Source organism: Dermatophagoides farinae, chromosome 6 (genome assembly GCF_024713945.1).
Source record: "Dermatophagoides farinae isolate YC_2012a chromosome 6, ASM2471394v1, whole genome shotgun sequence".
NCBI classification, from domain to species: domain Eukaryota; kingdom Metazoa; phylum Arthropoda; class Arachnida; order Sarcoptiformes; family Pyroglyphidae; genus Dermatophagoides; species Dermatophagoides farinae.
Window position 1 is genome coordinate 3,117,621 of NC_134682.1, and position 25,568 is coordinate 3,143,188.

General features: G+C 29.5%; 4 protein-coding genes and 1 long non-coding RNA gene across 5 annotated transcripts; 2 read left to right on the plus strand and 3 right to left on the minus strand.

Moving 5' to 3' along the window:
• The first annotated feature begins 1,914 nt into the window (after positions 1 to 1,914).
• Positions 1,915 to 4,234, plus strand: LOC124494234 (uncharacterized). Its single transcript, XM_047057398.2, has 2 exons — positions 1,915 to 3,519; positions 3,588 to 4,234. The coding sequence occupies exons 1-2, from the start codon at positions 2,118 to 2,120 to the stop codon at positions 4,103 to 4,105; spliced, it is 1,920 nt and encodes a 639-aa protein (XP_046913354.2). The 5' UTR covers positions 1,915 to 2,117; the 3' UTR covers positions 4,106 to 4,234.
• Positions 4,235 to 4,259: 25 nt separating this feature from the next.
• On the plus strand, positions 4,260 to 7,105 carry LOC124494236 (putative acyl-CoA synthetase YngI). Its single transcript, XM_047057399.2, has 7 exons — positions 4,260 to 4,796; positions 4,882 to 4,982; positions 5,066 to 5,424; positions 5,488 to 6,356; positions 6,418 to 6,559; positions 6,619 to 6,732; positions 6,810 to 7,105. Exons 1-7 carry the CDS (start codon positions 4,666 to 4,668, stop codon positions 6,945 to 6,947), a joined length of 1,854 nt encoding a protein of 617 aa, XP_046913355.2. The 5' UTR covers positions 4,260 to 4,665; the 3' UTR covers positions 6,948 to 7,105.
• LOC124494237 (dihydrolipoyl dehydrogenase, mitochondrial) lies at positions 7,036 to 9,057 on the minus strand. Its single transcript, XM_047057400.2, has one exon. The coding sequence runs from the start codon at positions 8,774 to 8,776 to the stop codon at positions 7,232 to 7,234; it is 1,545 nt and encodes a 514-aa protein (XP_046913356.2). The 5' UTR covers positions 8,777 to 9,057; the 3' UTR covers positions 7,036 to 7,231.
• Positions 9,058 to 10,157: 1,100 nt separating this feature from the next.
• Positions 10,158 to 13,897, minus strand: LOC124493687 (uncharacterized). Its single transcript, XM_075732035.1, has 3 exons — positions 12,879 to 13,897; positions 11,771 to 12,679; positions 10,158 to 11,700 (listed from the first exon to the last, which is right to left on the minus strand). Exons 1-3 carry the CDS (start codon positions 12,939 to 12,941, stop codon positions 11,218 to 11,220), a joined length of 1,455 nt encoding a protein of 484 aa, XP_075588150.1. The 5' UTR covers positions 12,942 to 13,897; the 3' UTR covers positions 10,158 to 11,217.
• Positions 13,898 to 16,496: 2,599 nt separating this feature from the next.
• On the minus strand, positions 16,497 to 17,583 carry LOC142597580 (uncharacterized). The gene is made up of 2 exons (XR_012832275.1): positions 17,436 to 17,583; positions 16,497 to 17,221 (listed from the first exon to the last, which is right to left on the minus strand). It is a non-coding gene; the product is annotated as an uncharacterized LOC142597580 (long non-coding RNA).
• Between the last annotated feature and the right edge of the window lie 7,985 nt (positions 17,584 to 25,568).

Genomic DNA, 25,568 nt, shown 5'->3' on the forward strand with positions numbered 1-25,568 from the left:
TGATGATGGTCATTGTTCACATGTTTTGATCTAGTTTTTTTTCGGGTAGGAGAGGAGGGGATGCCAATAAATAAAAAACAATTGACCCGATTAATATATGCGAAAAAAAAAATTGAAAAATTTAAATGAAAGAAAGAGAAAGATAAAATATACCAGTGTTTCCGAAATATGAAATATTCAAATGAGAACTATAGTATTAATCGTTTTTCGATTCTATTCGATTATTTTTCAAACCAAAAAAAAAAAAAAAAAATCACAGCAATAATTTTTGTCTTATTTGACGTAAATGTTGATGTTGAAAAATGAAAAAAAAAAATTTTTTTTGTTGCTTTAAAAATGGTTTTTTATCTGCTTTTGTTGATTAATATGATGTGAACAAAAATGTAATAAATTGGGTTTTACTGATTTTTTTTTTTTTTTTGATGGTGGTGGTGGAAATAGTTTTCAATTGTTGAAAAAAACGGTTCCAAATTGTGTTTGGGTAGTAGTAATCCATATATCCATCAATCGAACCAAGATGTGAACGATTTATTATTGATAATAACTATTTTTCTTGTTCAATTTTTTTTGGATCATATTGGATTGATATTTTCAAAATCTACGCCCAAAAATAGAAATATAACAAATTGAACAAAGAAAGAGAAAAAAAAACATCCATGATCACCTTCATCACCAAATATGATCATTCATTTCGATAAATCTTGATTTTTTTTTGTCTGGCTGTAGAAAAAAAAATTGGGTGAAATCTTCTTTGTGGATGGTTGGTTTGTGTTTGTGTGTATGGATGATGATGATGATGTAATTGTCAAGATAAATCAAGTCAAAAATCAAGACAAAAGATAAAAGAAAAGAACGATCAAAATTGTTATCTATTTTATCATCACAAGATATAATGAAAAAAAAAGAAACAAATTGGAAAAAAAACATCGTTCACTATTATTTTTTTTTCTGGTCATTCATTCATTGTCTATACGATATCAAAACAATGGATCGATACTATCGATATATTAATTATATTTTTCGAATACAACATTTTTACCGGTCATCATCATATTTTTTTTTTTTACTGTTTTTATTCGGTTATCTTTCAATTTTTGACATATTTTTGATTTGTATGGTTAATAATAGAAATATTCAAAATTATTTGATATTTGGTATAGTATATAACTTTATAATAAGTTCAAAATTCGATGGCTAGAAGACTCGGAATTCATTCTGATGACCCAAATTTGAATTTTTCCGTAATGTTAGTTATTTACACTCGTGGATAATATGAGTATTGTATGAGATAAGAAGATAATTAAATGATGATATATAATGTTTGATTGTTAAGAAAAAAATTACAGATTTTTCATCCAATTGTGATGATCGATCACAATGTTTCTTGAGACGATATATATACAATAGAAAAACATGATTACGATTCGATCGATTCGGTCATTGATCATTGATGGTGATCATAATGATATCGATTTTGTTTCTTAACGATGACAATATGATGATGATAATCGATTAACTTTTCAATCGATTTTTTTTTCTTGACTAATGATGATGATCATGATATCGGCAGCCGAACTAATTATGATGACAAAATCGATCAAAAATTGGATTTTTTGTTTTGTTTTGTTTTGTTTCACAACAATGACATCGAATTGAACATGGAATACATTTTTTAAAATGGACAGAGGAAAAAAAATTCAAGTGTCAATGATCGAATTTCTCAAGTTTATCTCTATCACTATCACTAGCTCTCTTCCGTATCATCATTATCATCAGCGAAATTTTTTTTTTCGAATTAATTTTGGATTTTTTTTTCATTTTTTCAAAAAAAAAAATACAACACTAAACAACCACTGCCATCTAGTGATGGAAGAATATATCGATTGTTTGAATCTAATAACAACAACAACAATTGTTTTGAAATTATTTAAATCTGCATAGATTTTCAATAAATCATTGGCATTTTTTTCTACTTTATTAGTTTGGCCTATTTTTTCCGATTTATCTCTTTCTCTATTCAAAGTAATCAATCAAAATTTTTATATATTCATTTTGTGTTCAATATATAAAAATCAATACTCATCAAAAGCAAAAAAAAGGGGGGCAATTAATAAAAAATGTACTGGTTTTATTATCGTAATCGAATTAAGAGAACATATGTTGGACGTGATACATTTACAAATTCTGCCGGTGCTATACCATTGACATATACATCAAGTCAATTATTATCACAATTAGAAACATTACGTGAACAAATCCGTACATTATTGATCGATGATAATGATCCTGATTCAACGAAAGATGAACGTTTGGATGAAATTTTAAAGAAATACTATTCATTATTTCGTGGTTTCATATATTTACCCACCGAAAAGGTTGCTGAACAATCATCAACCACCACCACCACAACAACAACAACAAGCAATGATAAATCAAACAATGACATTCATACAATGGGCCAATCGCCATTACGAAGATTATTCCGTTTCAAATGGGATGATTCAGTGACCGATGCAAAAGTATCGGCTAATGATACATTATTTGAAGTGATTTCATTGCTTACAAATCATGGCCTTTGGTTAATGCAATGGTGTCAGAATATATCGTTAATAATACCGATGAATTATTTTCCACAACATGTTGTGACAATGCAAAAAATTCTTCGCCGTGCTGCTGGCCAATTTCAACTTGCATTTCGATCATTTCAACCACAATTACCGGAACAATTACGTGATCGTATTGATTCTAGTAATTCGAACATTTTACAAGCATATTATTTTCAATGTTTAGCTGAAGGATGGGAATTATGGTTTATTAAAATATTACAAAATATGACCATTTTTCAAACAGATTCATTGAAATTAAAACCATGCGGTGGATCTGTTGATCCGAAAACAATTGCTCAATTAGCAATGACTATTTATGGAAATTTCAATCAATCAATGGAACGTATACGAACAATAATATCCGAATTATCGAATTATCAAAGAAATAATGAAGCAAATTTCTACAATACATGGTTCACATATTTGGAAGTGAAATCCTATTATTATCAGGCATGGAATTTTCTTGCAAATACCTATGATCGTTGGCTAATTGCATCGGATATACAAAAAATTCAGCCACAAATACGACAAGAATTAAATCAAATGGATAGATATCAGAAAGAGTTAAGAAATTTAATTCGAAAATATAATACATTGATGAATCAAACACCGGAAAATCGAATCAATAGAGAATCATTGTTGATTGAATTACGATTATATGCACAAATGTTACAGGAACAGGTGGAAAAATTGGAAAGACCAGTTGGTATTGATTCGATATTTGATCATCGTATCCAATCAGTAATAAATTCTAAAGAAATGGAACCAATTCCATATCATTTTCCGGCATTCGATGATATTTGGACAACTAATTTCTATAGTGAATTCGGTGTACATCTACCACGTGAAGATGCCGAAGCATTAGCTGCACAAATTAAACGTCAAAAAGAATTGGAAGAGCAACAACTTGCCCGTAAGTGTTTAACAGTGCTTTTTGTTATTTTTCCATTATTTACGTTTTTTTAAATCAAAATATTTTAGAAAAAATGATTGAAAGCAAAAAACAATCACCGTTCAATAGAATTTCACGATTTTTTAATCGAACATCACCACGTGTTATTAAAAGTTCCAATCATTTATCGCCGAATAGAACAAATGTAAATATCAAATCACCATTGCCATATAGATCACCAAGAAAAACACCATTAGGTCATATGATTTCACCTATTCCAGCTCCGGATCCACATGGTAAAAATCCAATAATATCAACACCATTGGTTATACCGACAATTCAATCTAAAATTGAAGAAATAAAATCTAAAACATCGGGTAAAAAGGCTACATCACCATCACCACCATTACAGAAACCGGTAACACCAAAAATTACGGCCACTGCTAAACAACAACCACAACAACAACAACAACAACAGCAACAACAACAACAACGGCCAGATACAATGATTACATTGAAAAAACGTCAGGATATTATTCGTCAAACTTTACAAGCGACAAAAAGTTTGGATGAAGTGTCGACAAATTTGAAAAAACAACAAAAGTAAAACCATGAATTTAATTTGATTAAATTTTTCATTTCATTGAATTTATAATGATTAACCAAGGCCAATAACAGATGATAAAAAAATCTGGTTAAATTTTTTTTTTGATTTAAACAAAAAAAATTTTTTTGCGAAAATTTTTCTTTGCCTCACACACAAACAGTAATTATTCACGTTTAATCGTTATATCAATATGTTATCCTAAAAAAAAATCAAGAAGATAATGTCTACAAAATATCGATATCAAATCATTATCACTGCGTTGATTTTTTTTGCTGCATTAAAATGACAAAAATGATATTGAATATCCATCATCATCATCATCATCATCATTCATAATCATTTATGCCGGTGTGTATCATGAGCGCTCAAATCGTAAATGTGTAAAGATAAACCCAAAAAAAAAAATTTCCGCTTAAAATGTTTAAAAATAGTAGGAATAAGAACAAATTGAGCTCATATTTTTCATAAATGAACTTTTTTGGTACGCAAATCGTTGGGTACTTTTGTGTTCATTCTTTTATTTGATTTTTTTGTTGTTGTTTTGAAAATTTAAAACAATAATGTTGAAAATTTCACCAATTTTACGTTTATATCGTTCGAATTCATCATCAATCATACAACGATGTACACAGATACAGATGATATCAACAAGAAATCTGACCAGTGGTGATAATCATCATGATTATTTAAGGTATAAATAATATATTTATTGACATATTAATTATATTAACGATTTGAAAATTTATTATATCAACAACAATAACAACAACAAAAAGTCCATACGTTCAGCTACCATATTCATATGCATTTGGTCGTAGTCAAGGAAATGTTATCTATAAAACCTTGGGACAACTTATGGATGAACGGGCAGAAAAAGGTAAACATTTGTGTTTTGTGAAAAAAAATAATTTTAACCCATTGTGTACACACACACACACACACACACACACACACACTTAGATTCTGGTCGACCATTCATAGTTAGCCATCATGAAAATATTAAAAAATATTTTGGTGAATTTTATGAAGAAATAAATCATTTGGTTATGGCCATGCACGATCATTTAAACATAAGACGTGGTGATGTTGTTGGAATTTGGAGTAGCAATGTTTATGATTGGATTGTCATACAATATGCTTGTTTACGTCTTGGTGCCATACTTTGTACGGCTAATCCATTTTATCAATCACATGAATTAGATTATGCTATTCGTAAAGGTGAAATGAAAGCATTGTTTATGCCCGGTAAACAATCAAAACAAAATGAAGTGAATGATTTTTTCAAAATTATTCGTGAAACTTTGCGCAATAAATCTGAGGTTGGTTATTTTTATTTTTATTTTAATGAATTTAGTTCATTTTTTTTTAATCAATTTACCTAGAATGAAGAACTTCCACTTCAACTGAAGAATATTATTACCATTGATGGTGAACGTTATGATGAGAATGATTTTCCATCCAATCTTCAAATCAAAACATTTGAATTGTATAAACTTAAACAACATAAAGCAGAATTGGATCGATCAATAATCGAAGCTGTATTGCCTGATGATCCGGCCAAAATTGTATTTACATCCGGTACGACAGGAAGACCTAAAGGAGCTTGTTTATCACATTTTACACTTGCCAATAATGTTTCATTAATAATGCGTCAATTTGAAATTAATGGTGAAGCAAATTGTTGTCTTCCATTGCCATTTTTTCATTCATTTGCCGGTGTACTTGGTAATCTAATGCCATTGGCATTTCCTGAATCGCAAATAGTTATACCATTTTTGAAATATAATTTACGCGATTTTGTTGAATGTATACAGAAACATAATGTTACATTTTTATTTGCAACACCAACATTGGCCATTGATTTATTCAATTATGTTTCACGAAAGAATCATCAATTACCAACATTGAAAGCTGTTTTAGCTGGAGGTGCAGCTGTACCAGAAGAAACTGTTTATCAATTTAAAGCTACAGTGCCAAGTTGTACAGATTTTCGTATCGGTTATGGTGCAACTGAAACTGGACCTGGTTTATCTGGGAATCGAACAGATAGTTCTGATGTAGATAAAGCTCAAACTGTTGGTCAACCGATTGATTTTGTTGAAGTAAAGATTGTTAATCCAGAAACAAAACATTTAGTAAAAATTGGTGAAACTGGTGAACTTCATACAAGAGGACATCATGTTATGATTAGTTATTGGAAAGAACCGGAAAAGACTGCTAAAGTATTACAAAATGGATGGTATAATACTGAGTAAGTATGCATCGGATTATTTACGAGGAAAAAATCATCAAACAAATAATTTTGAAATCAGAGATCTTGCAACAATGGATGAAAGAGGATATATTAAAATTGTTGGACGTACAAAAGAGATGGTCATTGTTGGTGGTGAAAATGTTTATCCACGTGAAATTGAAGAAGTATTGCATATGTTACCGAGTATCGAAATTGCTAGTGTAAGTTTCAGATTTCTAATTGAAAAAAAATAAATAATTAACAAAACATTGCTTTCTAGGTGGTTGGCGTACCTGATGAACGACGTGGTGAAGAACTTTGTGCCTGGATCAAATATCGTGAAGGTGTTCCGGAACAATCGCATGAAGAATTGCAAGAATTTTGTAAACAAAAAGTAATAACTAGTTTTTTCAAATCATTTTTCTTGTAATTAATTTTTGCTTATTTATTATTCTCATTTCTCATATATAGTTGGCCTATTTTAAAGTGCCGAAATATTTTCTAACGGTCGATGATTTCCCCATGACACCCACAAGAAAGCAACAAAAATATTTAATGCGAGATATTTCAGTTGAAAAATTAAAATTAAAAAAATCAACAAAAAAATAAAATTCCATATGACCTAAAAAAAAGATTTATAAATCTTCACGATAGATGTCGACACATTATCATGTGAAAATATAACAAATCAAATTGATTCCGAATGAAAATCATCATTTTATTTATTCTTTCTTTTTTTTTTAAACATTAAAATTTTTAACAACTTTACTAATTATTTCATTTAATATAATAGAGCATTTGTGTATGAACGTTGTGTAGGTGGTGGTGGTGATGAATGGTGGTGGTGGTTGTAGTGTAATCGAATGGGTTCAAAATTCATTCGTTTGTCTGTATTACATGTTGATCGGTTTTCCAAAATAAGCGGCAAGATTTGCTTCACGAAGTGCTTCCGAAACTGTTGGATGTGCATGACAAACACGTGCAACATCTTCAGCTGATGCACCATATTCCATTGCTAGTACAGCTTCATTAATTAGTTCACCGGCAACATTGGCAATCATATGAACACCAAGTATGCGATCGGTTTTTTTATCGGCCAATACTTTAACAAGGCCATCGGTTTCATTATTAGTTTTAGCACGACTATTAGCTAACATAAGGAATTTTCCAACTTTATATTCAACTTTATTTGCTTTTAATTCTTCTTCAGTTTTGCCTACCCAGGCAACCTCTGGAAATGTATAGATAACGGATGGTACACAATTATAATCAATATGAACTGGACCACCGGCAATACCTTCAACGGTAACGATGCCTTCATCTTCGGCTTTATGGGCCAACATTGGACCCGGTACACAATCACCAATAGCATAAATATTTGGTACATTTGTTTGGAATCGTGAATTTACTTTGATTCGATTTTTTTCATCCTTTTCGACACCAACTTTATCTAGGCCAAGATTTTCTGTATAAGGTCTACGACCGACTGATACCAACAGAACATTTGATGTTAATGTTTCTGCTTTGCCACCTTTAGCTGATTCAATTTGGATTTCCACTTGATCATCCGATACTTTATTTGCCGATAAAACTTTTGTATTCAATTTAAATTTCAATCCTTGTTTTGTTAGGATTTGTTGAAATTTTTTGGCAATTTCAATATCAATACCCATGCCGCCAATTTGTCCAAGAAATTCAACAACAGTAACATCAGCACCTAATCGTGACCAAACTGATCCTAATTCCAATCCAATTACACCGCCACCAATGACAACCATCTTTTCTGGAACTTTTTCCAATGAAAGAGCACCCGTTGATGATACGATAGTTTTCTCATCGATTTCAATACCGGGAAAAGGTGTCACTTCAGAACCGGTAGCTATTAAGATATTATTTGCTTTAACTATTTCAGTCGAATTATCGTTTTTCGTTATTGTAACTTCATTTGAACCGGTTATCTGGCCAAATCCTTCTATATGTGTAACTTTATTCTTTTTAAATAGTTGAGCAATACCACCGGTTAATGCTTTGACGGCACCACGTTTCTGTTCCATTAAAACATCCAAATTTAGCCGTACATTATCGAATTCGATTCCACGTTCTTTGAATTCATTATGTACAGCCATATGATAATAATGTGAATTATGTAATAATGCTTTCGATGGTATACAGCCAACATTTAAACATGTACCGCCAAGTGTTTCACGTTTTTCTACACAAACGGTTTTCATACCAATTTGTGATGCTTTGATAGCGGCAACATAACCACCGGGACCACCACCAATAACAATAAGATCAGCATCCAATGTTGGTGTGGATAAATTTCGAACAGTTTGGCATGTGGTAGTTGCAGATGATGCTGATGCTGTAATTCTTGCCAATATCGATGAATTTTGATTGATCAAACGAATTGAAGAATTCAATAATGATGATGCCATCGTTATTTGTATAATTTGATTTCGATGACAATGATGAAAAAGAAATAAAATCGAATAAAATTTCCAATAAAATAAATATTAAATATGGTAAATTTTTTCTAGTTAATAATCACGGTGAATGTTGATGATCATAATCTTCTGATGATGGTCTGTTGTAAATTTGAATTTAATGATTTTCTTATGGATAACATTGAAATCTTATGGAAAGGACATCAACAGCTACACAACACATGTATGCATGATATTTACCAAGGAGACATTCGGTATCGACGACATATACATTGAATGCAAGCACAGACAGAAAGACTCAGCTGAAATTAAATTAAATGAAAAAAAGAATCGATACTATCGATATTTGAAAATGATATATATTTTTTTTTATTTAAAAAATTTTTCGCCAGACAGATTATTTTGATTTTTCAGAGACAAAATAAAAAATTTATTATTTCATGCGAAATTCATTGTTCCTGGATTCATATCCATCTAAATTATCGAAACGAAAATTTGAAATTGAATTCGATTGTAATTGAAAAAAAGGCAAAATGAATCAACGAACAATATGATGAAATAAACAAACGAAGAAACAGACGAAGATCGAGACGAATACAGATTCGAATTTATAATTGAAATATGGTGATGGAAAATCGGACGACATTGACAACATTGACCGCAATCGAATAGGATCGATTGTTTTGATTGATTGAATATTACATTTTTTTTTATTCGAAACATCAAAATGAAAATGGACACACACACACACGCCAAACAAACTGAATATCGATACATGATCAATCATTCACAATGATCGAATCAAATGACATTTCATTTGTTCGCATATATAATAATAATAATAATCAATTTGTTCACAAAAAAAAACTTTCCAATTGGAAATTCAAAACCGAACGAACAAACAAAACAAAATAAAAAAAAATTCAAAACATCAATCTATAATAAATTGGCCCGATTAGATTGGTCATCATCATCATCATAATCATTACGGCCAACGAAACACAGGCCACCACCACCACCACCATCATCATCGTTATGACAATCGACCACGCACAAACACATGTGAAACTTGAACTTGTCCAAAAAAAAACAACAACAACAAAAATCTTTCCGATCCTGAATAATTTCAAATTGTAATGTTCATGATCCAATCAAGTGGATGTTATGTTATATGTCATCTTTCCATCTATCCATCCATTTTTGTTCAAATTAATTCAATATAAGAAGAAATGGAAATTTTCAAAATTCTTTAGAAAAAATAATGATAATTATCATTACCACAGACAACAATATACTAATCGTGGCCAGAATCGTATCCATTCTTCATCATTGCAAATTTTTTTGTATTTCAATTTCAATAAGAATCTAATTTCAAATAAAAATAGTGATAATTTAATATGAAAATGATGAAAAATTTTAACAAACAAAACAAATGAAACAGGAAAAAAAATTTGCAACAAAAAATTATCTGTATCAAACACGACCGTAGACACATGTGTCTGATGTGGTCAACAGGTAAAAAGTAAAAAATTATAATTTCTGTGGCTATTATTTGACCATATTTACCGGAAATGATGTTCAAATTTGGATTGATCATTGTTGTAGTTGTTGTTGTTGTTTGTTGATTATTAGATTATCCAAGGAATTTTTTTCCAATTTTTTATCTTTTTCTTTCTCGTCATCGTTTTTTTTTCGTTAGTGGTTCATTACAATTATTTTATTCAGTTTAGTCAGGTAAAAAATGTGTTTCATTGTTGTTGATGATTGGTGATGATGATGATGATGATAATAATTGGTGACAAACGATGATGATGATGACGATGACGATAATGTCCAATGTCAACATGAATGATGATAACAAATAATGATGATGATAAATCAACAACAACAACAACCACAAAAAGCATAAATAATAAATAATCAATCAAAATTGATGTTTTTTCTTGTGAAATTATGAAAAAAAAACAACAACAACAACAGATTTGTATTCATGTATGTGTGAGTGTATGACATACGGTAATGTCGTTAATATAATAATAATAATCGGTCAATCGGACAAATAATCATCGGATTTATCGAATTTCATTTTTTGTTGTTGTTGTTGTATTCAAAGAATTCAATAAGTAGTATATAGTAATGTATAATAGTAATATACAGGCAAAATGGAAAAACGAATTGGCTGGCTAAGATTTGTTATCATTTTTTTTTTTTTTTTTTTGGTTTGTTTTTTTCCATATTGTTTACTTTTCAATTGAATTTGAAATGGATAATATTTGTAATAATAAATTATCAATGATTTTGTAATGATATGAATCTGTGTGAATGTGTGTGTGTGTGTGTGTGTGTGTATATGATTATTGTACAAGTGTAACAGGTGAAAAAAAAATGAATGAATGAATGAATAATGAATAATAATGGAAGTAAAAAAAAAATTATTTTTTCGATTTATATTTGTTTCCGGCTGATGGTGATGAACCAATTTCACCACCACCACCACCACCACTACTTGGACCTACAGATGATGTTAATTTATCAATAGCATATTGTAATGCATTTCCATTGAAACCGCTTGATTTTTTGCCACCAGCACCAACATTACCACCTTTATCATATCCACCGTTTCCATTACCACTACTGCCACCGTTTATAATACGGATACCATTTCCGAGACCACCACCACCACTACCTGTACCGACATTTCCACCATATCCAGCGGAACCAGCATTGCCAGCATTAAGTCCACCGATTCCTCCCATCATATTTAAACCACCACCAAGACCAAGACCACCAGTTACACCGCCGGCAACTCCTCCTTTGCCTTGTGCTTGTCTAGCGACAATTGTTTTTACCTCTTCTTCCACAGGCCGGATTTCCTGTATGACACGCCTATATGGCATTATAATTTCATGTACTTCCTGTTTTTCGGACAAAAAATAGATTATTCGTATGAATGAATTGAATCAATCGATCGATCAATTTCCTCACCTGGATAACCGGTTTCGTTACAGAATGACGTAAGAAGTGAGGTTCATCTTCACTTTGCGTTTCCTGTACTTCCTTTGGTTCACCAGGCTCATGTGATTGATGAATCTGAATTTGGCTAGCCGATGTTCGGAAATTGATGACGATTGGCATTGCACTTGGAGGAATATCAATCACTTGTGGTTCGCTATTTTCATATGAATCTTGGACTTCCTTCACTTCTAACGATCGTATCGAATTTATGGCTGCTGTTAATGGACCAGTTGGACCATTTCCCGGACCGGCACCAACATTTCCACTATATCCACCGGAACCACCATTGCCTCCATATGAAGAATGTTGTGACATTGAGTTGAAGAATCCACCATTGGATTGGTGGTTACCAAATCCACCATTTCCTCCTTTATATCCAGCATTATTTCCGCCCATTGGTGCCATAACACTATTATATGATGAAGGTGATGATGCCGTGTCTTTAATTTTTAACAAATCCATAACTGATTGAAAATAATTCGAACCAGATGTCGAGGATGCTGTCGACGCGGATGATGTTGATGGTGATGATGATGGCAATGATGATGAAGTAATTTTATTAATGGACTGTTTTTGTTGTTGTTGTGAAGGGATCAATGTATCATAGGTCATTTTTTTCAATATTTTTGCTTGTGAAGATGATTGTTCACTAGCAGCACCGGTTATTGGCAATTCTTCATCAAATGTTGGCATAATAAGCTCATATACTGGACTTTTACGAACTTTTGTGGCCACTGAATTTGAGCTTGAACCTTGCATCAATGATGTTGTTATTGGTGATGGTTCAAATACTAATGGTGTTAAGCCATAACCACCTAATGGCCGTGCAAGTACAGTGGTCATTGCAGCATGACCAAATGTCTCGCCATGAGCAAAAACCTTTTTTTTTTTTGAATAGGACAAAAAATGGATATATAAAAAAAATCATTATTCGAAAAAACAATGAAAAATTGAATAATAATATTTGTCTATCAATCAAAAATTCAAATTGGATTTGCTCAGGAAAAAACAATCGATATAATTTCGATTTATTTAAAATATAATCGATCAATCAATCGATTTTTTTTTCTTCACTAACCTGGCAACAAGTCGTCATGAACATTGTCAATATGATTAGATAATGTTTCATAATATTGGCCATTATGATGATTGATTAGTTGTTTGATAAAAGTTTAAGGAAAACAATTAGCAAAAAATTATGAATCTAAATCGATTGTGATTGGAAACACACTGATTGATCAATGAATTTTTTTTTCTTTTCGTTTGTTGTTGTTGTTGTTGTTGTTGTTGATTTCCACGATAAATGAATGTGAAATAAAAAAAATTTATATCAAACACATAAACACACGCACACTAAAAAAACACTAGACAAAAAAAACCGAGGATTCAATCTATACCATTGATTTGACAACACATCCGCATATATATCACGAAATGAATAAATAACTTGGAAAAAAAATCAACACAATTCACAAACATATACAGCCAACAGAATCACAATTACACATCGATTTGATTGTTGTGTTATATGTGTGTGTGCGTGTGTAAACAAAAATTGAAATGAAAAATCAAAAAAAAAAAATTGGTGATGATCGAAAAAACAACACAACAACATGAATCATGCAATGTTCAGGTGTGTTGTGTGTGCATATGATGAAAGTGAAACAAAACTGAAACTGTACCGTATTTTGACATCAGTTTTTATGATTGTGGTGAAATTTTTTTTCTTTTCTTTCTTTATTGTTTCAAAAGATTTGAAAAATTTCAGATGAACATCTTTTTTTTGTGCATATTGAGGGCTAGCAAAAAAAAAGTGTCTCAATCATTTTTTTTTTTTGAATTTGACTCTTTTCTGTCATGTTTTCTGTTCACATTTACCGCAATGTGATCTGTAATGAAGATTTTTTTTTCTTTATTTCTGTTCATACACACACACACACACTGACAAATGTCAGGCTCGTGTTATCGTGTTATTTTTTTTTCGGGCCACCCATATTAGAAAACAGGGGCGTTGCACGAGGGAATTTGCACGAGTTTTGTTCATCAAATATTATCATCATCATTAAGTATATTGCTCTCTGTTTTGTGTTCCAGAGTAAAAAAACATTTTCAAATGGTTCTCTTTCTTATATTCATTTACTATGAGTATTTTTTTTTCTTTTCTCTTTTTTTTTGGAACCTTCATTTTTTTTATTTTTAATGATGATGATGATGATTATCGTAATAATGGTGATCATTATAAAGTGTTATGATGATGATGATGATGATGATGATGATAAGATGTGCTGCTTACAGACATTGATTTTTTTTCTTCTTTTTTTTATCTACATTTTCAATTCCAGTCAGGTTTTTTTTTCCAACGACAAAATTTATTTAGTTTGTAAATGAACATTTTATAATGAGTAAAATTAGTGAAAACTACTATGTACAAAACAGTATGTCAGAGAGCTAGAGACAGTCGGGTTAAAAGAGACAATTTACCATTTCCATCATGTGATGATAATGGAAATGGAATTGTAGATCACTTCACATGAACAGAATAACACAACATATGCACGACATTTTTTTTTTTTTTTTTTGTTAATACAAAACAACAACAATGAATATATAGGCGTATTAAAAGAATATAATATAATAAAATAGTCCAAACTAAAAGATTTGTCGTGAGAAGATTCAGAAGAAATAAAAAAAAATTTTTTCATATGATAAAAAAACCTTGATCCTGTTATGTGATTAAATTTTTATAATATGTACAGTGATGATGATAATAACGATGCCAATGAAAATAAATGACCACTACATTATATATAAATGTGAATCGCCCAAATGATCTATCGTCAATGATGGATTCATATTTGCGTGCCATAAAAGAATCCATCATTGATGATATCGGATTCAATATTTTAACAAATAAAAAATCAATCGGAAGTGGAAATCTATACATTTTTTTTCATTTAATTTCATTCATAATTAATAATTTTACAAACAGAAGATGAAAAAAAAACTAGAACGATTTTAAATCAAAAAAAAACAAACAGACAAACAAACAAACAAACTGATAATGTTGATTTTCAAGACAATCGATAAGGAAATTAGTTCAATTGATTGAATGATCGAACGATTGCCAATGGACAAAAATTTTCTCATATCAATTACTGAAATGATAATAATGAATGAATGAATGAATGAAAATAATCTACTCAAATCGTTATGGCTTTTTTGATGAGTTTAATTTATTTTTTTTTTGTTTAATATTCTTCCCCCTGAATACAATGCAAAATGAAAAATAGTTCAATGTAATGAAGATGATGATGATGAAGTTCAGAACAACAACGACAACAACAACAGAAGAACAAAAAAAAATCCATAAAATGACCATAACATTATTCAAGTTTTCCTGATATTGTTTTTCTTGTCATAATCATTTTTCAGTGGAGATAAAAAAAAATCACCTACAATGAAACAAACAAATCAACAGTGAAAAAAAAACCGATAAAAATGTCAAGTAAACAACAGAAAAGAGGATTCAAAGATTATCCACACACACACACACACACTCGCACACACACATACATCAAATTTATTAATACGGATTCAAATTCAAATTTCATCAGATTAAGGTAAAAAAAAACAACAACAACAAATGAATGAATATTTAAAAAAAAAGAAAAAAACAAACAATAAACAATAATGTCTATGGTAATGATGATTATCAGGTAGAAATGAATTGAAACAACGACAATGTTAACGACAACAACATGATTAACCGTGAATAGAATGAATTGGATGTGAATGAAAATCATAATGAACACATGATGATTATCATCATCATCATCATCATCCAGATCATGAATGGTGATTAATGGAATTTTAAATCATTGTAAACAACAAAATCAAAATGACAATTTTCACCATTTTTTTGTTGTTGTTGTTGTAGTTGTTGCAAAATCAATGTGGATATAGACAATTTATCAAAGGTAAAAGAAAAAATAAGTTAAAAGCTAAGATCAACGTTTTATGATCATCATCATCATCATCATCATCGTTGTCGTTTTTTTTTTGTTTCAATGAATCAATTTGAAAAAAAGGAAATGATAGATGAAAATATTTAAATCATTGAATTTCTTTTCTTATTTTTTTCAAATCAATCACAGTTGGTGGTGACCTTTTTTTCGTTGTTGTTGGTGGCGGTGATGGTGGTGATCAATGATGATGATTATCGATGATGATGATGATGATGATGATGATGATGATGATGGTATGTATCGACTTGTTGATTTGAAAATGTTGTTCAAACATTTCATTCTGTATGCATTTATCGTCGTATATTTATAAACGACGATAATCGATTCATCAATCAATTTCTTAATTTATATTATTATTATTATTATTATTTGTGAACTGTAGATCATTCGAACATATGATGGTGATCACAATTTGTTGTTACAATTGAAATTGAAAAAAAATCAATTTCCGACTATACTGAAAATGCATGGGAAATGTTCATTTAAATCAATCTCAGGAATTAAAAGGAATAAAAGGAAGAAAAAATCTGGAAAATCCTTCCCAAGAAACATCACATATCACAATCCATTGTGTTACATGATGATGATGATGATGATGATCAAATCCAGATAATTAGGTAATTAAACGAAACGAGAGAAAAAAAATTGAAATCAACAACAGTAGAAAAAAATGTTGTTTGCAATGTGAATTTTGTTATTTTTGAAAATGAAACTTGTGATATTAATTATGGTCATCATTATATAATTATGGATGTGTGTGTGTGTGTCTGTGTGTGAAATGAAATTTAGAGTAAAAAGCATTAGGTGAATTTTATTTTCTTTTTTGGTGAGAATGTCATTTTAAATGGTCATAATGATCACCATCATCATGATCATCATCATTGAAACAAAGTTTTAGCTATTTCTATAAAGTGTTTATATCATCACACATGATCATCAGTGCATGTATGGCCTATGATTGCGAATGATGATGATAGTGAAATGTTCTGTTAAAATTATGTTTAAATAAAAAAAAACTAACAATTTGAATTTCTAGCCACATTTTTTACTTTCATGTTAATGTTTGTTTGTGTCATTCAGTAGTAGTTTATTATGAACAAAAAACTTTATAAATATGACACAGGAAGTATATATGATCGAGTTAAAGTTTTCGTAAGTGAATGATGAATGTTCAGATTTAAAATGTGGACCTCTTTTTTACAAAGGTATGTTTCGGATAGATATGTGATTGTGAAAACGTTAATTCAAAAAAAAAAAAAAAAAATCAGCCAGAATGTTGATTCATTGCTTCGAAATAGATTGACCTTTTTTTCCATTTATCGGTACGGCAAACAACAGGATTGTCAAGGATCATCGTTGTTTCCTGGTTATTACTCGCGATGATGATGATAATCATCTGTACCAAATGGCAATTAAATGAATATATAATGTAAACGCCCAAAATTGGATTATATTTCAATCGAATTAAAATTAAAATCATATATCACACATGTATCACCATTATATATGTGTATATAAACAGCAGACAATACAATCAGATTCAATGAGGGGAAAAAAGTAAAAAAAAAAATCAAATTTTCAATTGTGATTAAACAATTTGAAAATCTTACCATTTTGATTGTTTTTCTTAATATACATTCATTCGCCCTTAATCACCAATCTTTAGGGGATTTATTTTGTTTGTCTGGATAATCGAATTTCTTCCACGTGATCATCATCATCATCATCATCATTTTCATATTAATATTTTAAGCTTTTTAAATGATGTGTATGTATGTATATAAAAAAAGATAAAGATGAAATCATTACATTTACATTTACATTCCAAATTGATTAATAGATTTTATGAATAGCTCCAAAATCACATGCCAAAAGAACAAAAATTATTATTTAAATGATGATAATGATGATGATCAAAAATCCTTAATATTTACTCAAATGTTTGATTTACATTCAAATTCAGATCAATGGGAGAATTAAAGAAAAAAAAATGTTAATGGTAAGTCAATACATTTTTTTGATTAATTTGTTTATTTAGAAAAATCTTTCAAACTCATTGATCATCATCATCATCTATTTTTTTTTTTTTTTAGTTGTCATCATCATTTTGATTACGTAATGTGATGGTTATATATGAATATGAAATAGATGAAAAATAAAAACTTTTTAAATCTATCTGGAAACAGAACGAACGAATGAAAAAAAAACAAAATAAAATGATCCAGAAATGAAGAAAATTGTGAAATTCAAACATCAATCAATGGGGGGCAAGATGATGATAAAACGTGGTGCTTTTTGTTTAAAAATCATCAATAAAAAAAAAGTTTTGTTTCATCAGTGTGCACAACACGACTACCATCACCACCACCACCACCAAACTGAAAATCAATGACACTCCCAATCATTAAAAGAATTCAATAATCATCAATACTGATTCTATGGAAATTTTTTTTATGGAAAATTTAATTCAATAATGATGATTATCATGATCATCATTATCATGTTTGATGACCCATGAAGATTATCGCTTCCATCATCCATCTTTATTATTGTGGATAATTTAATTGGAAAGAAAATTATCCGGCATAATCAGCTGATCCACAGCATTAGAAACAATCCGAATTGTGTTAATCTTGAACCTGACGTTGAAAAAAAAAGACAAAAATCATGAAGAAAAGAGAGAGAGAGAGAAAAAAAATTTTTTTTTTTGGATATGGATAAAAAATTTTCACATCAATATTTCTATACTTGGTTAGGTTCGAATGGATCATCATATACACAACAACAACAACAACGACAACAGCAGAGACATTGATCGTTTTATGTCGTATCATCATCATCATCTTTTCAAGGTTAATTGATATATATGTTTTTTACACTCTTTCTCTAGGTCTTTTTAAAGAAATGGAAAACCGTTTTATATGTTATTTGTGTGTGTGTGTGTGTATGTCGAAACAGAATGATGTTCATTTTTTTTTTCATTTCATTGTCCACGATGTTCGAAGATGATAACACACAATGATGGTGATGTACGATTGAACCAATTTTTTTTTTCTTCTTCTTCGAAAACTAAAAAAAAAGAGATGACAAGAAGGAGAAGAAGGATAACAAAAAAAAATTTTTTTTTTTTGTAAATGATGATTCAATGTGCTATCTTTATGTATGTTTTTTTTCTCACTTCATTACATTTATGTGATCCAAAATATCCATTTACAACAATTCAATGACACATGATGATAAATGTCTCCGAATAATCATCATATGTGTGTCATTTTTTTTTTGTTTTGTTTTGTTTAATCGAGATCAAATCATAATTAATTAGCTTAAATTTTTAAATTTTTTCTTTCTATCATCATTTTACTAAGAATAAAAAAAGAGAATGAAGAGAAAGTAGAAAAAAAATTCAATGTTGGTCAATTATGGCAAATGATGATGACTTTTTTGGAAAAATAGCGAAAAAAAATTGCTCTAATTTTTTTTTCTCGCCAATTTTAAATTCAATTTCCAAAATCTAATTTTCATTTAAAATGAAATGGTTGTTGTTGTGGTTGTTGTTGTTGTTGTGGTTGTTGTTCAAATACGATGTTGAAATATTTTACCAAAAATAATCACCTCTCTCATTGAAATTGTTTTTATTAATTGGATTCACACATTCAAAAAAAAAAAAAAAAAATTCTCTCAATTCCATTACCATTTGTTGTTTTGTTTGATTTTCAATCATTTCATCACATTTTTATTCTATTAGTTTTTTTCTTTCTAAATTTTCTAATTTAAAACATATAAACAATCGTTATATATATTATTATGTGTCCAATTTAGTGATATAATATGGGCAAAATAATGTAAATGTTGCAACCGAATTTTATTTTCTTGAAATTTACAACTAATTTTTTTTTTGTTTTTCTTATTTCATATATTGAACAGTGAAACAAATGAAACACTCGTTCTTGTGGCCAGCCAAACAAAATGAAGCTCAATGACGATCATGATAATGATGATGATGATGATGATGATGATGATGATAATTTAGAATTTCGATTCGATTTGATTTGATTACAATCTTGTTGTTGTTGTTGTTTTTTTTTTTGACTCCTTTGTTGTTGTTGTTGTACATTGAACACACACATATTATTCGCTCACATGTTTATATGGATTGTGATCAATGGAAAAATATGTTTTAGAACAACAACAACAACAATAACAAATTCGAATGATTTGAAACAAAATGATGATGATGATGAGAAATGAATGAATGAATGAATGAAATCATCTAGAAGAAGAACAACAACAACGAAAAATGAAATTCATTTCGTGTTTCTTGTTCTTGTCATGAACTTGTTGCTGTTGTTCATTATGTGATCATCATCACACATTATCAACACATACGAATGAGTTAAGGAAAAACAGCAAAGCCAAAAACCGCCCGAAATTTATCATTAACAACGAAAAAAAAAATAAAAATAATCATAATGAAAATGAGATGATCGTATCGTAAGAAATGATTTTCTGGATTTTCTTTCTTTCTTGATATATATTATTATTCTATAATACAAAATTTGTCTGGCAAACAAAATTTCGTAAAAAAAAAAAATTTGCCGGCCTAGCCAATAACAACTGGAATTTATTATTTGTTGAAACACACACACACACACACTCCGAACGCACGAACACAGAAATCAAATCAATCACAATCAGAAAATGGAAATGGAAAAATCAGACAACAAAAAAAAACACAAGAAGCAAATCACATGCATTTGTGAGCTCCACTTTATATATTTATTTATGCATACAACCATGCACATAAAAATTGTTTCAATATTGCTGTGGAACAATATTGGAATATATTTGGAAATTTTTGTCACTGTTGTTGTCACTGTTGTTGTTGTTGTCTGGCTACAATCGTTGGCAATCCTATTTGTATTTGATTTCATGGTTTTTTTTTCGCTAGTCTCCTGTTATTTGGTTGATTTGATTTTGATCGCTGTCGTCATCATGAATGATGATGTTGATGTTGATCATGGATTGCAGCAGTGGTCATCATCATCATCTTAATCGTCAATGGACAAACAAATAAACAAACAAAACGATCATAAAAAAAATCATGACAATTTTATTGTTATTTATTTCTTCGTGTTTGTTTTTTTTTCATTGCTCCAAGATATATATTATTCATTTAATCTGGAACATGAATATATAGAAAAAAAATGAAGTGAAATGAAATGAAATAAAATCTGATTCTGATTCAAAATTTAAATCTTCAAATTTATTCACCACATTTGACAAAAAAAAAATGATGAACGAAATTGCCATTTCATTTGATAATGTGTGTTGTTTGTTTGTCAAACCCGGTCAAGATTAGTGGTAGTAGTCCAAAGAAGAAATGCATGAATTTTTTTTGTTTGTCATAATATTCATATCATGATTATCACTGTCCACTGTTGTTTCAAATATTATGATGTTTTATCACCTATTATATATATAAACACTTTATTGCTGTCACAAAACATACATTTGTGTGTGTGTGTGTGTGTGTTTGTGATCCATATTTTTAGCTTAAATCTCAAAACTGTCTCTCTCTTTTTTTCTCGGGAACCGAATAAAACATCGTGGAAAACGATTTTTTAGGCAAAAACTTTGAAAATTCAGATTCAGACGTGGTCAGATTTAAATTTTTTCCTTTTGTTTTTTTTTTAAAACTCTAGATGAGAATAAAGGATTTTATTTTTCATATTTTACTTGAACACCGGATGATGATTGATCCAAAAATCTTGTTTTTTTTTCACTCTCTCAGTGAATTTATATTGTATACACGCGTTTTTTTTTACTATGCAAAAATAAATAAATTATGCAAATTTATCGATCGTTATGTTAGTGGTGATGACGACGATGACATTGATACATATTTCATAAGTTTTTTTTCCCTCACCTTTTTTTCCTCACCATTACCAATTTTTGAATGATGAATAAAAACAATGAAAAATCCGGCTGTCTTTGTCTTGACCAAATGGCATAGCCATTGCCATATTAGGTTCATTTTCATTTCAAACAATATTGGGTGTTTGTTAAAATTAGTTAAAACTTGAATTTTTTTTTTCAATATCAAAATTGAATTCTTAAAACAAAGTAGTATTTGCCAGTAGTTGTAATTGAGTATAATTTTCCATTCGATAAAAAACAAAACAAAAAACAAAAAACAAACTAATAATGCCAACAATAATCCACAATGCACGAATTTTTTTTTTCTCTGATACTTGATTCAAATAAGAAATAAAAACTTCAAAGTTACGTAATAATTGACAATTGTATTTGATGATTATTTCGTCGTTGTTGTTGATAATGATGATGATGATGATGAAAGTGAGATTTAGCGCCCTTGTAACGTTGTTTCATTTGTTGGGTGTTATTATTTATTTGTTTGTTCGTTCGTTGTTGTTCTTGTTGTTATCAATTCAAATTCATCCAAACACATTTTTTTCAACAGAAAAAAAATTTATCGTTATGATGATGATGATGATAATGTGGTGGTTATGTGTGTGTGTGTGTGTGTGTGTGTGTCTATTATGTTCAATGATCAATAGGAAAAAAGAAATACCATTGTCATCATCATCATCATCATCATCATCATCATCGTTGTTGATTTGTCTGTCTCAGTCTTGTTCTTGGGTTGATTTCCGTTGTTGTTCAATTCAGTCAATCTTTCGATGTTGAAGATTAACAATTTTGGATTAGTCAATGATTTTTTTTTCTGATGATCATTGTTATATTACTAATGACAATGATAATACCTTTTTTTTGGAATTATCAAAAATGTTGAAATGTGTGTTTTTCGTTGTGTTGTTTTTCTGCGTGTTTGTTTGTTTGTTTATTTTTTGTGAATTCACTGATAAAATGATAAAACAAGCAAAAAAAGGAAGTGGCAATAGATGTTGATTACTGTTGATTGCCATGATGATGATAATTGGCCATGATCATAGACAGTTACAATGTCCGCATATATTATAATAAACGAAACGTGCGGATCAATTATAGATCAGGTGTGCTTGTTGTTGTTGTTGTTGTTTCAACAAGCTTTCGTTTCCTTTTACTTATCCATATGGTAATGTTGCATTTTTTTTTCTTTAGCTTGTTAGTATTTATATTCGAACTATATGGATAAATAATATTGTAGGTGTGTGTGTGTATGTGTGTGTTTAAAGTGTCAAAGGTGACAAAACAACAACAACAACGAAAAAATGAACGATTCAATTGGTCACAATAAATCACGGTAACAAAGCCTGAAAATTTTTGTTTTTTTTTCGCCAATTATCCATTTCACACTATATACATATGATGGAAAATAATTAGATTTACAATAACAACAACAGCAAAAAAATTGTCCGTCTGATAGATCCGTCGTTATGATGATGATGATTATCAACAAAATACAAATTAACACGTGTTACGATGAATCCAGTGTATTTGAATTATTTATTATTATTATTGACAATCTGGAACAACAACAACAACAACAACAATATGATGACCAAGACATGGACAAATAAAAATGATTGGATTGGCCGTTTTTTCTTCACTTACTATTCATGCGACACATGTCAATCAGCCATTTTGAATTGGATGAAACGAATTTTGTTATTTTTTTGTCGTTGTTGTTGCCGTTGGATAATAAAGAAAAAAAATTGGTCTCGGATGACCGCGAAAAAAAAAATAAATAAATGTTCACAAACATTGTCTGCGTGATGATAGTGATGATGATGATGATGAACTGGCAAGATGTTGTTGATGATGATAATCATTGCGATTAACGAAAAAGAAGAAGAAGAAGATCATAAAAATGAATGAATGAATGAATTAAATGTTTTTATATATATAATGAGATTGTGGAGACAGGATATTTATTATAGTAATCAACAGAATTACTGTGTTTTTGCTACTAGAATTGATGCTTTAAAAAATTTTACCATTGTTGTTGTTGTTGTTGTTGTTGTTGTTTTTATTGTTTTCCTCACATGATAAATCCATGAATGATGCCATTCATAATTCTAGGTAAATCTTACAAAAGAATAAATAACTGATCTGATCTGATGATTTTCGTTTTACGGGACACAAATCAGGGATTATCGATTATTTTTTTCTTTCTAAATAATTCGATGCACAAACAAACTGGTTCTTGTTGTGTTCACCACAATGATTGAAATTAGTATAATTCGATTCGATAAATTGAATATAATTCGATTTTATTATATAACAATGATGAGTTTTATCAGTTTTTTTTCCGTAGAAAAAAAAATTTACATAAATTTTAATATTCAATGCACGCGGTGTCAACACGTGTCATTCAGCCATTCATTTTTTTTTTAAATTTAGTTTCAAACTTGCATTGGTGGAAATCAACAATGCTTTCTTTATGATTGAATAAAAACACGTACTTTTTGTAATTTTTTTTGTCTGTTTGTTAATTTCGTCGAAAAAAAAATTTAAATTTATTTTTTTTTAATGAAAAATTTTGTCGCTGCTGCTGCTGCTGTTGCTGTTAACGCCCATGAATTTGTCATTTTTTTTCAATTCATTTCTAATCATGCACGTAATATTCCCAATTGTCATCATAAAGAGAATGAACAAAATTGAAATATTCAACAGTCCATATAATCGACTAATTATCACTTAATGATGATGATGATGAATGAAAACGGAATGAAAATGGAATGAAATGAGTTCTGTATGATGAATTTCATATGAAACAGGAAATAGAAAATGTTAACTACATTTTGACATTCAATCACTGACCGAATTGAAATCGGTAGCATCCACAATGATAATTATCATTATCATGGCATGTGGTAAGATATAAATGTGTTTATTTACGATGATGATGTAATTGAAATGTGGAAAACAAAAAAAAAAAACAAATTAAAGTTAAATTTTGTTTTTTTTTTCGAAAAAAACAAAATTAAAAATTCATCATATTTAAATCAACACATTTCTCTCATTGCAATTAGTATAGCACATCATCATCATCATATGTTGTCATGTTAAAATTCTTGGAATGTTAACTATCTCTGTAATGCGTTAAATAGATTGAAATGGATGGTCATTTGTTGATGATGATGATGATGATGACGGAAATACAGATAATCAATTGTCGAAACAACAACAGAAAAAAGAATGTGACATCATCATGATTATGTTTTGGTGGTGGTGGTGGTGGTGGTTGATCACTGCATATGATATATACGCACACACACACACAAAATGAATGAATGAATGTTCATATCATCATATCTTTAAATTGTAATCTCTTCATTCACACACTCTGATACACCAGTTGGATAACATACACATACACACACACACACACACACACAATTAACCATAAAGATCAAGATCGGGTTAAATACAAAATAAAATAAAATGTTTTATTCCAATCACACATCGGGAAAAAAAAACATTATAATCGGAAATTCACAACAAGAAAAAATCCAACATTAAGCAATGCTAAAATTCACATTTCATTTCACATTCAATTTGATGATTGTGATCATGAATGATGATGATGATGATGATAAAATCACAAACATTTACGGTTACGTGTCAATTTGTGATCATTGATATAATTGTTTCACAAAGGAAAAAAAAATTTTTTTGTTTTGTTTCTTGTTTCATTCAAAAAATTGATTGAATTTTTAAACTATAAAAAATTTGCCATTTGATCAATCAACTTTTAAATTTATTTATCAATCAATCTA

Bases quoted from the DNA above. Each gene is read 5' to 3' on its own strand.
- LOC124494237 (XM_047057400.2), bottom strand. From the start codon at position 8,776: ATGGCATCATCATTATTGAATTCTTCAATTCGTTTGATCAATCAAAAT.
- LOC124494236 (XM_047057399.2), top strand. From the start codon at position 4,666: ATGTTGAAAATTTCACCAATTTTACGTTTATATCGTTCGAATTCATCA. The intron at 4,983-5,065 runs GTAAACATTTGT...ACACACACTTAG, and splicing joins GGATGAACGGGCAGAAAAAG to ATTCTGGTCGACCATTCATA. The intron at 6,560-6,618 runs GTAAGTTTCAGA...ATTGCTTTCTAG, and splicing joins CGAGTATCGAAATTGCTAGT to GTGGTTGGCGTACCTGATGA.
- LOC124493687 (XM_075732035.1), bottom strand. From the start codon at position 12,941: ATGGCCAATATTATGAAACATTATCTAATCATATTGACAATGTTCATG. The intron at 12,680-12,878 runs GTTAGTGAAGAA...AAAAAAAAAAAG, and splicing joins TCATGACGACTTGTTGCCAG to GTTTTTGCTCATGGCGAGAC. The intron at 11,701-11,770 runs GTGAGGAAATTG...TCCGAAAAACAG, and splicing joins TAACGAAACCGGTTATCCAG to GAAGTACATGAAATTATAAT.
- LOC124494234 (XM_047057398.2), top strand. From the start codon at position 2,118: ATGTACTGGTTTTATTATCGTAATCGAATTAAGAGAACATATGTTGGA. The intron at 3,520-3,587 runs GTAAGTGTTTAA...AAAATATTTTAG, and splicing joins GGAAGAGCAACAACTTGCCC to AAAAAATGATTGAAAGCAAA.